This window comes from Astyanax mexicanus, chromosome 14 (genome assembly GCF_023375975.1).
Source record: "Astyanax mexicanus isolate ESR-SI-001 chromosome 14, AstMex3_surface, whole genome shotgun sequence".
Lineage (NCBI taxonomy): Eukaryota > Metazoa > Chordata > Actinopteri > Characiformes > Acestrorhamphidae > Astyanax > Astyanax mexicanus.
This window is the reverse complement of record NC_064421.1, coordinates 47,275,119-47,289,554: the sequence shown is the minus strand read 5'-3', so window position 1 is coordinate 47,289,554 and position 14,436 is coordinate 47,275,119. Positions and strand designations below refer to the sequence as shown.

General features: G+C 36.3%; 1 protein-coding gene across 2 annotated transcripts; it reads right to left on the bottom strand.

The window, feature by feature from the left end:
* Positions 1–1,289: 1,289 nt before the first annotated feature.
* Positions 1,290–13,392, bottom strand: adss1 (adenylosuccinate synthase 1). 2 transcript variants are annotated; one of them, XM_022672586.2, is made up of 13 exons: positions 13,164–13,392; positions 10,956–11,058; positions 10,062–10,124; positions 8,703–8,753; positions 8,542–8,608; positions 8,354–8,461; positions 7,815–7,896; positions 7,158–7,284; positions 6,891–7,045; positions 4,900–5,024; positions 4,193–4,290; positions 3,822–3,971; positions 1,290–2,678 (listed from the first exon to the last, which is right to left on the bottom strand). In XM_022672586.2, exons 1-13 carry the CDS (start codon positions 13,350–13,352, stop codon positions 2,626–2,628), a joined length of 1,371 nt encoding a protein of 456 aa, XP_022528307.2. In that variant the 5' UTR covers positions 13,353–13,392; the 3' UTR covers positions 1,290–2,625. The 2 variants fall into 2 exon arrangements, with proteins under 2 accessions (XP_022528307.2, XP_049319490.1); XM_049463533.1 differs by lacking the exon at positions 13,164–13,392 and having other exon boundaries at positions 8,703–8,755; positions 10,063–10,124; positions 10,956–11,042.
* Between the last annotated feature and the right edge of the window lie 1,044 nt (positions 13,393–14,436).

Sequence of the window (14,436 nt, the reverse complement as noted above, 5' to 3'; positions counted from 1 at the left end):
TAATGGTAAACGGTACATCTCACATACTACCTCACCCTCTAGTGGTTTACACGGTCAATTTTCTACTGTATCACTGTATGATGAGCATTATTAAAGTATATTCTTCAAGTATGTCTACATAGAGTGTGCAGCTGTAACTGTCTAAGGTTATGTTCACATTACTAGGTTCAATTGGCTTAATCAGATTTTTTTCATGGCTGTGTGAACGTGCCAAATCCGATTTTTTTCAAATCAGATTTGAGTCACTTTGGCTACGTCCACATTACCTGACTGAAGTGACTCAAATCAGATTTTTTGCTCAATATGGCTCAGATAGGATTTTTTTTCACAGCTGTGAGAACGCGCCAAATCCCATTTTTTTAAATCAGATTTTAGTCACGTTATCTTTGTTTACATTACCAGGCTGAAATGACTTAAATCAGATTTTATGCTCAATGTGGCTCAGATATTATTTTTTTTTCACGAATGTGAGAACGCGCCAAATCTGATTTTTTAAAATCAGATTTGAGTCACTTTGTCTACATTTACATTACCAGGCTGAAGTGACTCAAACCAGATTTTATGCTCAATGTGGCTCAGATCTGATTTTTTTATGGCTGTGAAAACACACAGCAAATCCAATTTTCTCAAATCAGATCTAAGTCACTTCCATACATTCCATCAATGGTGCAGCTGTAGCTGCAAAAACAGCAAAAGCAAACCGCCTGACCTTTTTTCACCTCCTCGACCTGAGCATGAACTTCAGACCAGCTGTTTACTGTGTTTACTCTCCACTCCAGTAAAAGATGCTCCACATATGAGCTGCTAATAAGAGTTAGAACTTTTAAGAGTGGAGTTTTTGTGCATAGTAATCTGTGTGCCTTTATCTTAATATAAAAAGAATGACATTTATATCCATAGCACTTCTAGGGCAGTGCAAGTTTTTAACATTCAATAATGCCATTTTTCATGAAGAAAGTACCATATATGTTTGTTTTGTGAAGCTATAAATAAAAAAAAGTAAAGCAGTTTGGCGTCATCATGAAATATTTTCTTAAAGGGAATATAAAAAAAAACTTGGGCTTCATTTGTAAGATTCCATAAGATAAGCTGCACTATTTTGGCTTAACTTAATTATTTATTTAAGAGACTTGAGTTGCATCTGGTGTTTTACTGCCATCACTGGGTCTAGTGGCTCCCAGTTTAGATAATCTTGGCAAAGCGCACTGGAACAGAATGTTCTGTCAGTATCTATTTCTGAAGCGGCTTCATGATGTCCAGACTAGCCCAATATCTGACATGAAACAAAACTGTGAGAAACGTTTATTCAGGAGTAAACAACATCAGCAAAATCAAAGAAGAAAAACTGGATAAATAATCTCATATGATGTTCTGTTGACAATCATTACATGCAGCAGCACTCAAAGGGAAATATATGTAATCCTGAGATCGCTGGAGTAAATGCAGGTCGCAGACAGAATTCACAATCATCAGCGCTAAAATAACAATATAACACTTAACAAAATGTTAAAAGGTTTAACTAGAACTTTATATGAAATACAAATTGAAATAAACATGTGGTGTCAAATATATAACCATGCAAAATTTTTAACAACTGTTTAAATATAACAAATGTCAAAGATTTCAAAGTAGTGGACATTCTGCAGGTGTACTGCATCTTGATCTTCAGCACAGAGCTTACTTAGGCTACGTTCACATTATGTGGCTCAGATCTGATTTTTTATGGCTGTTTTCAGATCTGTTCAAATCAGATCTGAGCCACTTTCATATGTGGACATGCAACATGAATGTCAATGGTCAAATCATGTCAAATTCATGTGTGTTTTTGCTTTTACATATTAGCATTAGCATTAGCGCTACGTGCTTCTCTCTAGTACCCACACTATATCTCTTGGTGCAGCTGTGCAGCTATAGCTGCAAAAAAAACAGCAAAAGCAAACCGCCTGTCCTTTTTTCACCTCCTGGACCTGAGCATGAACTTCAGAGCAGCTGTTTACTCTCCACTCCAGCAAAAGATGCTCCACATATGAGCTGCTAACTCATCCATTTCCCTTTATAAAGCTACGAGTCTCTCCTCTCTCTAATATGAGGGTTTTTATTTGTTGTTGGTGAAGAAGGAGGCGTTTATACAGGTATCAATGTGCAGCATGTGAGACGTTTCAGGAACAGATTTGAGCAAAAAAATCAGATAAGAGCAATGTGGCTTGTAATGTCAACATAGCCTTTCACACGCTATCACACACACACAACCATAACATATTTAAACAGCTTTCACTTTGATCCAGGAGGAAAAAATTGCACAATATCTGAATAAAATAATGCCTGAACATAATCTCCATTAGAGAGAAAGCCTTCAGGAGAAGTCTTCTTTTTATCAAGTGAAAGCTCGTATTTCAGCGTTTATCAGTCAATTAATGCCAGCTACTGAAAGAAAAAATAAATCCCACTGTTCTGATGCATTTATTCACAAGTTCATATTCATGTCTCAACACAGCATTTATTAAAGCCAGTCCATCTGCTGTGACGTTAGTGAGATAGCCAGGGACGTTCCTGAGAGGAGACACATGTTATTGGTAGACGTTCATGATGCTCATGATGTTCCAGATGTCAGCCGAGGCAGATGCTCTAGAACATTTGTATCATGCATTCTCTGGATTTTCCAACTCCCACCCACTTAACTGTAAAAGAGACAGAAACACAAGTTACAATAAAAATCAAACTGCACAGAATTGTGCAATCATAATTTACACAGTTTCAGTGGTATCATGCACTGCTCATCACTAAAGTGTTTTTCCTAGGTCTCCTGAGTGGTGCAACTGTCTTGTGTTTGCACCGTCCTTTAGAAAAGTGATTCTCAACTGGTGGGTCGGAACCCAAATGTGAGTTCCGGACACATTCTCTGGGAAGATGCAGACAGTTTGTAAAAAATAAATGCATTTTACAAAAACTAAAAATTAGATTTTGTACTCGTCTTTTATATTGGGGAAAAAGAGACAGAGAGAGTTTCTAAATATGAACATATAATAAAATATAATAAAAATAAAATAATATAAAATGAGATGCCTACTTTTACAGAATACAAACTCACATACAAACACACATACATATGCATGCAAAGTGAATTTAAGAGCAATGTTTTTAAGAAACTGAGGAGTGACATGAGAACTACATGTATAACATGCTGTTCTATCATGATTTCATGTGTTAAAACAAGATGTTAATAACTTTTATATACTTTTCTCATTTACTGTGAATCCAAAGATAAAAACAATGAGAAATAAAGAAAAAAGAGAAACAAAGACTTGAATGCTTGAGTCACTCAGCAGCAAAAGAGTGATAAGAGAGAAAGAGGAGGTGAGGTGGGACAAACAAGACTACAGTAACCATAGCAATATTCCTGATTACAACAGTTCCCCACTCCGTTTCTTATGCATTTCTCAGTGTGTACAGATGTGGCAGAACATATTACTGTATTTTTCGCATTATAAGATGCACTTAAAATTCTTCATTTTTTTTCCAAAAAATGGTCAGTGCTCCTGCTCGTTTGCCGTTCAGAGGTGAGTATTATCAGACTGTAGTCTGCGGGTTTATCATCAAGAAGTTATGTGGAAAGAACCACTAGCTGATAGTGACCTGGCTTACCAGAACACTCAACACACAGCCAACACCTCCAATCAGAAGGAGGGCATGTACTGTGTATCTGTAGTGACTGCATAGCGGTGTGGAATGAACAAAACCTTTACTTTTCTCCTACAAGCATGTTTTGGTGAATTGTTTGTGAATGTTTATCATAGTGATTTCTAATATACTACGTGACTTACTTGGAACACCTATGTTGTTCTCCACAAAGCGGATGTAATTCTGCGCTTTGGGAGGCAAATCATTCCATTTCCTTGCTGCTGAGGTATCGGCCTTCCAGCCAGGAAAAGTCTCGTATTCCACCTCCACCTTCTGCAGGACCTCCATGTTCGCTACAGACAATAACAAACAGAACATAAGAAACATAAGATGGAAACAGTGAAAGAACACGAGAAAGCTTGTCTTAGATGCACAATCTGACCCAACTATAAAGACTCATCAAATCTTATGGCTTATGGCTATATTATCAGCTTAAGACATACTGTATCTACAGTATAAACTACATATACTGTACATTATACATATTATACATATCTGTTGATGTTGATTTTACCTGGGAAATGGGGAATTCTTTTTCCTCCGAGTTTGTAGGCGACACCTACTTTAATCTCATCAAGTACATCAAGAATGTCCAGTTTAGTTAAAGCAATCCTGTAAAAATACACAAAAGCAGTGATCACTGATAATATAGCGTGCACTCTCTGGTGTAAATCATTTTTATTGTAAGATACCCTTGTAAAAAAAAGGGAATATACTAAAAGTGCATTTTCTATTTAATATTAAATTTTCTATTAAAAACAGATTAAATATATTTTCTCTGTATAACCATAAAATGTATTTTTAAGCAATATGCTTTAAATTAAACCTTGTGTTGATAGAAAATATATGTAGTGGCATTAAATACTGCTTAAAGTGCACTTTAGTGTAGTTTTTTTCTCCAGTATCATTAAGGAGTACACAACATGTGCATCAATACAGAAAGTATTACATTTACAATGTACTTCAAGTGTATTAAAAATTATGTTTAAAAAACATATACTTAATTCTACTTAAGTTCGCAAAAGATATACGAAAAAAGCAAAAAACCCAATGCTTTTATGTTGTCTTTAAATATAGCTTGATTACAATTAAAATATACTTAAGTTACTTAATTATGTATTAATTTTAATGCTAAAAGTATGTACTTTTCCATGATAAGTATGTACTTAAATACTTAAAGATACAGTGCCTGCAGTAATGCTTTGGTTCTAAATAACTCACGCTGTGAATCCATTGATCATGTGTGCGTATCTCAGGATGACCAAGTCTAGCCAACCACAGCGTCTCTTTCTGCCCGTGGTAACGCCCACTTCATGACCTCGTGTCTGCAGCAGTTCCCCTACAGCCTGAGCAGAGGACAAAAAGGACATCTTAATGAAACTCTGCTGTAAATATTCAACTTACTGTAGCATTTACATGCTGGATTTCAGAAAATACCGTCTTTCAGTTTACAAAAGAAAAGGCAAGATTTTTAAAGGAGAACTGTGGTGTAAAATGGACTTTGGGTGTATTTATTAAATCGTAATAAAACCTTTGTTAAATAGTCCTCTGCTCTCCTGCTGCTTTCTGAGATCCAGTATTTTGTGCACTTTGCCCAAACAGGCTTTTACAATGGATGAAATGGGGCATTTTTTGCCAATGTAGATTATTTTTTTCCGCATTTTCCACCTTTATTCAGGCTCAAAGTAGCTTCAAAACACTTCATTGGTAAAATCTGGAGAGCCCTGACATTTAAAACAAGGCATTTATAACTTTAAAACTGCACAAGAAGCTTATTAAAAACCAGTGTTTACATCCCATAGCTTAGTAATGTAAATCTCTGAGCACCGCCATCATAAATTTAAGCCACAATTACATAAGTCAACTGTCGAGCACTAGGAGGAATAGGTAGGATACAGTTGAGAAGATTGCAAAATTAATTGAATTCCTTGGAAATGCATAATATCCAGCTGTTGCTAAAAATAAATATCTGGTTACTGTCGATATTAGAATGCAAAAAATATACAAAAAAATGACAAAAACCTTATTTATTAAGACTTAAATTAAAGATGGCGGCGCCCGGAGATTTAATCTACGCTATGGGATGTAAACAGAGGTTTTTAATAAGCTTCTTGTTCAGTTTTAAAGCTCTAAATGTCTTGTTTTAAATGTCAGAACTCTCCAGATTCAATGGAGGTAAAGAAGTTAAGTTACTTTTTATCACGTTTTAATACACCCAAAGTTTTTTTTACACCAGACTTCTCCTTTAATGCTTGCTAAGGTTTGACCCTGATCTAAAGGTCAGCTCTCACGTTCTGAAACCAAACCCCAGACAGAGTCTCACAGCCTAAATTTATCTACTCTTCATGTGATTCCTATTAGAGCCTGAAGCACTCCACTATGAGACAGCTGTTCCTCCAGCATAATCCTCTCTCTCTGTGATGTGTGAAATTCATGAGTGTGCAATGCATACACACCGGAGTGCACAGTCAGTATACAGTACAAGATCATGACTTACATTCAATACTAGTTTAAAGAGATGCTTTACACATCTGGAAATCATGGAAAGCCCTGGATTTAAAGGAGAACTCTGGTGTGAAACGGACTTTGGGTGTTTTAAAAGTGATATTTTTTTTCCTTTGTTGAATAGCTCTCCTCCACTCTCCTGCAGCTTTCTGAGATCCAGTATTTTGTGCACTTTGCCCAAACAGGCTTTTAGAATGAGTGAGATGGGGCATATTTTGGAAGGTGAAGACTAGCACACGCCTCCTCCGATACATGTGAAGTCAGACTGCTGCTGATAGCTGTAGCATTGCTAAGTAGCATCACAGCGCTAACACTGGGAGGAAAGCACAGCGACTCGGTTCTGATACATCAGCTCACAGACGCAGCCTTGTGCTGATCCACATCACCCTAGGAGTGATGAAGGGAAAGAGAGAGCACCATCTACTGTACTGTACCCACCCAGAGAGAGCAGGGCCAACTGTGCTCTCTCAGGGCTCCGGCAGCTGATGGCAAGCTGCATGACCTGAATATGAACCACTGGACCATTTAAAGCCTAGTTTCCTGTATTTTTGTAATCAAGTGTGGCAGTAATAAAAGTGTAGTGTGGTTTGGGTCAGACAGATTTACTGTATTTTAATATTTCAGGTGAAATAAAAAGTGAAAGCCAGTCTGAAAATATTAGCCATGGTCTAACATGAGCTAACAGTGATGTAGGCGTCAGTTCTTACATTGAGCTGTTCTGTTGGGAAGGCCCCAATGCCCACTCGCGTGGTGTAGGCTTTCGACACTCCGTACACATCTCCAATATTTGCTGGGGGGATGCCAAGACCGGTGCACACCCCACCAACCGTGCAGTTGGATGATGTCACAAACGGATAGGTTCCTAGACAGAAGACATACCTAGACTTTCTAAGAATGACATGATATTATGATGAACAATGCAGTAGAAATAGCTCTATGCTACAGTAGATGCAGATGTAGGAATACGTTCGTACCAAAGTCGATGTCTAGGAGAGCTGCGTTTGCCCCTTCTACAAGGATTTTCTTTGGAGGTCCATGTATCGCATCATACATAAAATATACACCATCCCTCACCATGGGTCTTATTCTCTCTGCATAATCCTGTAATAGACAGGAAAGAAAGTTAAGAAAGACAAATACAACAAATAGATTAATGTACATTAACATGAATGTATGTACAGCTCTGGATAAAAATAAGAGATCACTTAAAAATGAGGAGATTCTCTGATTTTACCAAATTAAAAACCTCTGGAATATAATCAAGAGGAAGATGGATGATCACAAACCATCAAACCACCAAACTGAACTGCTTGATTTTTTGCACCAGGAGTAAAGCAGCATAAAGTTATCCAAAAGCAGTGTGTAAGACTGGTGGAGGAGAACATGATGCCAAGATGCATGAATAAAAAACTGTGATTAAAAACCACCAGGGTTATTCCACCAAATATTGCTTTTCTGCATTATTTGAGGTCTGAAAGCTCTGCATCTTTTTTGTTATTTCAGCCATTTCTCATTTTCTGAAAATAAATGCTGTAAATGAAAATATTTTTATTTGAAACTGAGGTGCTCTCTTATTTTTTTCCAGAGCTGTATATCTAATGTAAATTCAAAGTTTGCTTAATTTAAATGACCTTGAGTTTTTTCAGCTCCCCTTCAACATCCACTTTTAGTGCTGGGTACATTGATTGGTACTGCTGTGCAAGGTTTTTAAACCTAAAGAAAAGAGAGAAAAAAAAAGCAACAGATTGAAAGAAGGTTCTCATCTTTGTTTTAAATGTATTTAACTGTATTCGTCATATTATGCTGCACTGCATTCCTTAATTTTTTCAAGTCTTCAAATATAATAAGTGAAATTTATCACAATGTCTTGATAGCGTCTGAATATTGCAAACGTTTGCAAAAAAATCTGGCTTAAAACAATCCAAAATCAGTTACCCATTACAGTTTACTTAACTTAGCTTAGCTTAGCTTTACAGGTCTCATTACCCAGTGCTGAGACCTGCTGAATTAGAAGGAAAACATGGCGACACCCCTGTTACTTACTAGTGTTGCATAATGCGCCTTATAATCCGGTGCACTTTATGTACGAAAATAGACCAGAAAATAGACTCATATTGATAGTGCGCCTTATAATACGGTAATTTCTTTATTGTGAATTCTGTTAGTTTACCTGAGAGAAAACTCTTTGAAATCTGCTAGCAGGTCACAGACGCGAAGTCCAGTTCGAGAAGCCTTGCAGGAATAAGTGGGTCCAATACCTTTCTTGGTTGTTCCTATGCTGTTAAGAGAGATCACGTCTTAATGAGATAAATGATCAATGAGCATTTGCAGTATTATTTAATCACCTTCTTTACTTACTTCTTGCCCTCCTGTGCTTGTCTCTGGACTTCTTGCACTCCATCCACGGCTTGGTGAAAATCAAACACTATACAGAAACAGAAAACACTAAATATATTCTCCATTATTACAATATCGGCACTATAATATCCTAAAACATTTACTATATAAAATATACATACCTATGTGAGCTCTGTCAGAGATGACAAGTCTTTTATCCCAGCCTTTCAAGCCTGAAACACAGAAATAAGAGATTATTAATCCAGTATTTTGCTAAACACCTCAGAACCTAGTTGTTCATACAAGTTCATAAGTATCTGGACACTTCATTTCATATTTTGGTAATGCTGTCTCTGTAAACTTTTTAAACCATCTCAGTGGATTTAAATCAAGAAATCATTATGTGATTAAATGCAATTATTTAGCTTTAATTCAACAAAAATCCAACAATATAATTAACTGAGATTAATCACACTTTTTCTTCTTAAAATGCAATTTTTTATAGTGGATATTTAAATGTGAATAAAAGAATGAATGTAAGAAATGTAAAATGTAATATATTTCAAGCATTATATTATATATCAAGTGTAATTATATAATATTAGGTGTATTATATATAAATAAGTGTATTATATTGTATTAGGAACTGTAAAAAAATTAATTATATTTAAAAAATGTAATTATATTTCAAGCATTATATTATATATCAAGTGTAATTATATTTTATTAGGTGTATTATATATATGTGTATTATATTGTATTATGTGTATTATGTTGTATTATGTGTATTATATTGTATTAGGAACTGTAGCCAGTAATTTTAAAAGTCCCACTGTTTTCAAAGACTCATTTAAAATAAATACGGAAATGAAAGCAAACAACTAGTGGTGTCAATTTATTAAAAAATGTAATCAGATTAATCACAACAATATTCTGTGATTAACTGCGATTAATCACACTTTTTCTTCTTAAGATGCGATTTTTTATAGTGGATATTTAAATGTGAATAAAAGAATGAACTTAAGAAATGTAAAATGTAATTTTATATATATATATATATATATTTTTTATTATTATTATTATTATTATGCTAGTTTATGCTTGAGGGGAGATAAAGCCAACGTGTGGTGCTGGAATAAATAATGTATGATAATTTAGACATAGAGGATTTCTGAATTAGAACTTAACTAGCTGAGTATAAAGGAGTGTTTTCACACATGTAGTTGGTTTCTACGGTCTGGATCAGTTGATTAATATTTAATTTAATTTATTTTAATAAATATGGCATTCTAGTCCCACACTTGTGATTAAGATTTATTAAAATAAAAATAAAATGTAGTGTAAAGTGACACAAATGAACACCATCTGGCCGAAGCGCAGTCAAACACACCTGTTCCACAGATGCCCCTCAGAACAGGGCTTTGATAAGACATATCAGACCATGTCAGCATGCTGCCCTTCCTTTTGCCTCAGAAGAAATAAAGATACCAACAAAAAAAAATATATATATATATAAATATATATTGCTGCCCTTGCTTTACCTTTTTTTTCATTTTTGTCAATCTCCTCAAACAGGCCTGGGAGGTGAATGACTACTCCATTTCCTGCAAGGAGACACAGAAATGTGATTTTTTAAAAGATATTTTTAAGTGCTTTACTTTATTCTCCTTACTTAAACTATAAAAATCAATTTCACACACACACGACTCACTGATGAGATTAAAGTGCAACCCTACAACCCTGATGATGCAATGCAATGTTTCGTAATCCTGAATCATGAGTGATCAATAGTAATCCTGTCCTGAGAAGCTAAATTTAGAAACAGTGGAACAAACTGCACGGTCACAAAGTCCTCAACAAAATAATGGAAATTTATCTTCTTTTTTTATTTAAGAATTAATTTGAACGTAAAATTAGCTGTCAAGCCATCTCTTTTTTCAGATTTGTAACAGAAGTGAATGATCCAGAATATCATGATACTAATAATAATGCACTCCAGATATCTCCATATAAAGTTCTGGAAAAGATTTTAGAGATCAATATTTGGTGGAATAACCCTGGTTTTTAATCATAGTTTTCTTGCGTCTCTTGGCATGTTCTCCACCAGTCTTACACACTGCTTTTGGATAACTTTATGCTGCTTTACTCCTGGTGCAAAAAATCCATTCCAGAGGTTTTCGATGTAGTAAAAATTAAAGAAACTCATCATTTTTAAATGGTCTTTTAGTTTTTCCCAAGCTGTATCCAGGATTAAAGTAAAATAAATGATACTGGACATATATAATCTGTCTATACTAGATATATAATGGGAAATGAGAACAGTGTATTTTTTTCTTTTGCTAAAAACAGTGGTAAATAAGGGTGGGGTGATATGGCCACTTATCGATTATTCATTGCTCATATTGTGTGTAAATCTTTAGAATGTAAATACTCACCAATTAGTGATATGCATTTGGTATTGATGATGCCACTAGGAAGGAGATGGAAGTCGTATTCTGTCCCTTCAACCACCACAGTGTGGCCAGCATTGTTTCCCCCCTAAAGAGTGACACGAGTACAGACGTCATTTTTATTTTATTTCTAATTTTCATCCCATTTGTCTCTCCAATTTACAAGGTCAATTACCCAACCCACTCATTAGGACTCTTCTATTCTATCACAACGCTAACGCTCGGAGGAAAGTGCAGCAACTCGGTTCTGATACATCAGCTCACAGACGCAGTCTTGTGCTGATCCACATCACCCTATACGAGTGCTGAGGGGAAAGAGAGAGCGCCATCTACTGTACCCACCCAGAGAGAGCAAGCAAAGCCAACTGTGCTACCTCAGGGCTCCGGCAGCTGATGGCAAGCTGCAGGAATCTGTGATTTCCTGATGATAGTGGCAATGCTTAAGACCACTTTAAATGTCATTTTTTTTGGATGCTTCATAAATATCATCAATTAAACTATCCTGAGATACACAGAGCTGTAAACACCAGGCTTGTCTGCAGTTTTGCGAGTGTCAGGAGCACAGGAACACAGTGTAAGGAGACACTTCTAACCCAGACCTTCAACAGCAGTGCAGTCCGGATTTATGATCTTATTTTCTTCTCTGATAAACATGGAAATGTGACTGTACCCCCCAGCCCTTCCCCTTACAGACAAACAAGTTCGCTTGACCTTTCCTCTAACCCGAGGCATGCCCAATGGGAAAGGGTCACTCCCAAAGCACTTGGCCGTGACCAACCGGCGCTCAGCAGTCCGGAGTCTTCGGCAGCGACGCCTATTTTGAACGGCCTTTGGCTGGGGAGCTTTCCACTCGCTTTCCAGGCTAAGTAAGAGACTTGGCCTTCTCACATGTCAAGCGGCTCTGAGAATGTGAGCCAGCCCGAGTCGGGAGGGGTGGGCCCGAATCCTGTGACTGACATTCAATGAGGTTATGGACAACCCCTCTTGGACTGTACATTCAAAGTCTCAAATTGAGTTTTCTGCTGAACACGGGGAAAGGGCAAGATGGCAGCACAAAGTTCAGAGGACAGGGAGTACTGAGGGACCAAATCTGAAGTAGTCTCTCAGTACTCCCTGTCCTTTCAACTTCAATCAAATAATAATGGTTTATATAGAGTATTATACAGAGTAGAGTTGGAAAAAAACACAGTCACATTGCTTGTTACTACACTGATTGTTATTATATTTGGAGGAAGGGATAAGACACTTTTTACAGTGCATCCTTCCTTCCTAAAACAGGGAGTAAGAAATAAAGAAATACAATACTAAATAAAAACTAAACAACAGAATGTAGTGTTTCCCCTTTTTTTCTCCTTACTTCCCCTTCCTAGAAAGAGAAGAAACTTATTGAAGAACCAAAAATACAGAAGATGAACCTGCAGGATAATATGCCACCATTGAGGGAAAATTTGCTATGTTTATACCCAAACAAAAAAAATACCTGTACAGTACACTACCTTTATTCAGACAATTTAACATTTAATTCGACAGTTTAGTACAGCTATGAACATGTACTCAGAATTAAAGTGTATTTAAAAGGTTGAAACTAAGAAAAATATGATTAAATATGCTATTTATTTACATTTTCTAGTACTGTAATGAACACAAACAAATCATTGAAGTATCTTTAAAGTCTTTAAACTGTTTAAACTGCGAAAAAAGTGTTTTAATTAGACTATTTCTTGCCTATTTATGCAAATGTACTTGACATTACAGTGTATTTAAAAGGTTCACACTGACAAAAATGTGTTAAATATGCTATTTATTCACATTTAGTACTGATATGAACATGTACTCTGCATTAAAATGTATTTAAAAGGTTCAAACTGAAAATAAGGTGTTAACTTTGTTTTTGTTTTTAAATTTTAGTTCTGCTATTCACATATACTCAGCATTAAAGTGTGCTAAATATGCTATTTCTAGCTAAGAAATACACAATTTTAGAAGTAATGTCTCAATTTTCAAGTTCAAGGTACTTTAGCATCATGTTTTTGGCTTGTTTACTTCAACCAAGACCTTTTAAAGTAACGTCTTCTCACAAAATAGTGATTTAACTAATTTTAACTAATCATTCTGACTGGATATTCTGTATGAATGTAAGATATACAGTTATAAACCCCTCCATAACCATATAAAGTTATGAAATAAGTTTACCTGACACCTGCAGACGATGTCAGACTCCGTGGCCAGCAGGTCCACCACCTTCCCCTTCCCCTCATCCCCCCACTGAGCTCCGAGCACCACCGTCACCCTGTTCCCGGAGTCCGCGCGCGGCCGCTTCACCCCGGCGGAGGGCTGGTTGGTGTAGCTCTTGTGGTCGTTGGCGGACCAGCCTGAGGACATGTTACCGGTCTGGAGTCAGAGATCAGAGTGAAGCACCTCCAGCCAGCAGCTCACTGTTCCCCCACCCGCTTACAGACAGGCCACGCCCCCTGCTGCGGGATTGGCTGAGAGGAGAATACTTTTGGTTACTATTGGATACTACTGGATACTCCAGTTTCCCAGTAGATACAACCCATGATAGCAAAAGCACTGAATAAACTTTACATTTTTTAATTTAGTATTTATTTATTTTTTGGACCATTTGAACTGCTGCTGATGCTGTAGCATTGGTTCTGATACATCAGCTCACAGATGCAGCCTTGTGCTGATCCACATGACCCTAGGAGTGATGAGGGGAACAAGCGCCATCTGCTGATGTACTGTACCCACTCAGAGAGATAGCAAGGACAGCTGTGCCCTCTCGGGGCTCCGGCAGCTGATGGCAAGCTGCATGACCAGGATTCAAACCAGTGATCACTTGATCATAGTGGCAGCACCTTAGTCCGCTGGACCACTCGGAGCCCCTAGTAAACATTCACTTGGGACCTGATCGGTTAATGTTGAAATTATGATATTGAATCAACGTTCATGTAAATGTTTTGAATGGCTGTGGCTCTGAAACTACTCTCACATTAATACTTTTAGGAGAAAGGTGCTTCCCATAAACAACAATATTACTATTAATAATTATTATTTAAATTGAATATGGAGTAAGAAAAATAACATAAGTATAAATAAGTAAATGCACATACAAGTGTGCATAAATAAATAAATGCATAAATAATTGTATAGATAACTATTTAAATTAATAAATACAATTTGACATAAAACAGTAGACACTTAAAATTATATCAGGAATCTCTCTCCACATTTCCATGCATAAACCTTTAATTGGGTCTTTTTTTTGCATTCCTGTATTCATATATTTAGTTATACATTTATTTATTTCTGCATTTATTTATGTATTTCTGCATTTATTTTTTATTCATTCATTCATTTATTTTAACATTTCTACATTTCTTTGTGTTTTCTGCCGTTATTTTCACATTTATTTATTTATGTATTTCTGCATTTGTATGTCAATTGGGTAGGCGGTCCTACCTAA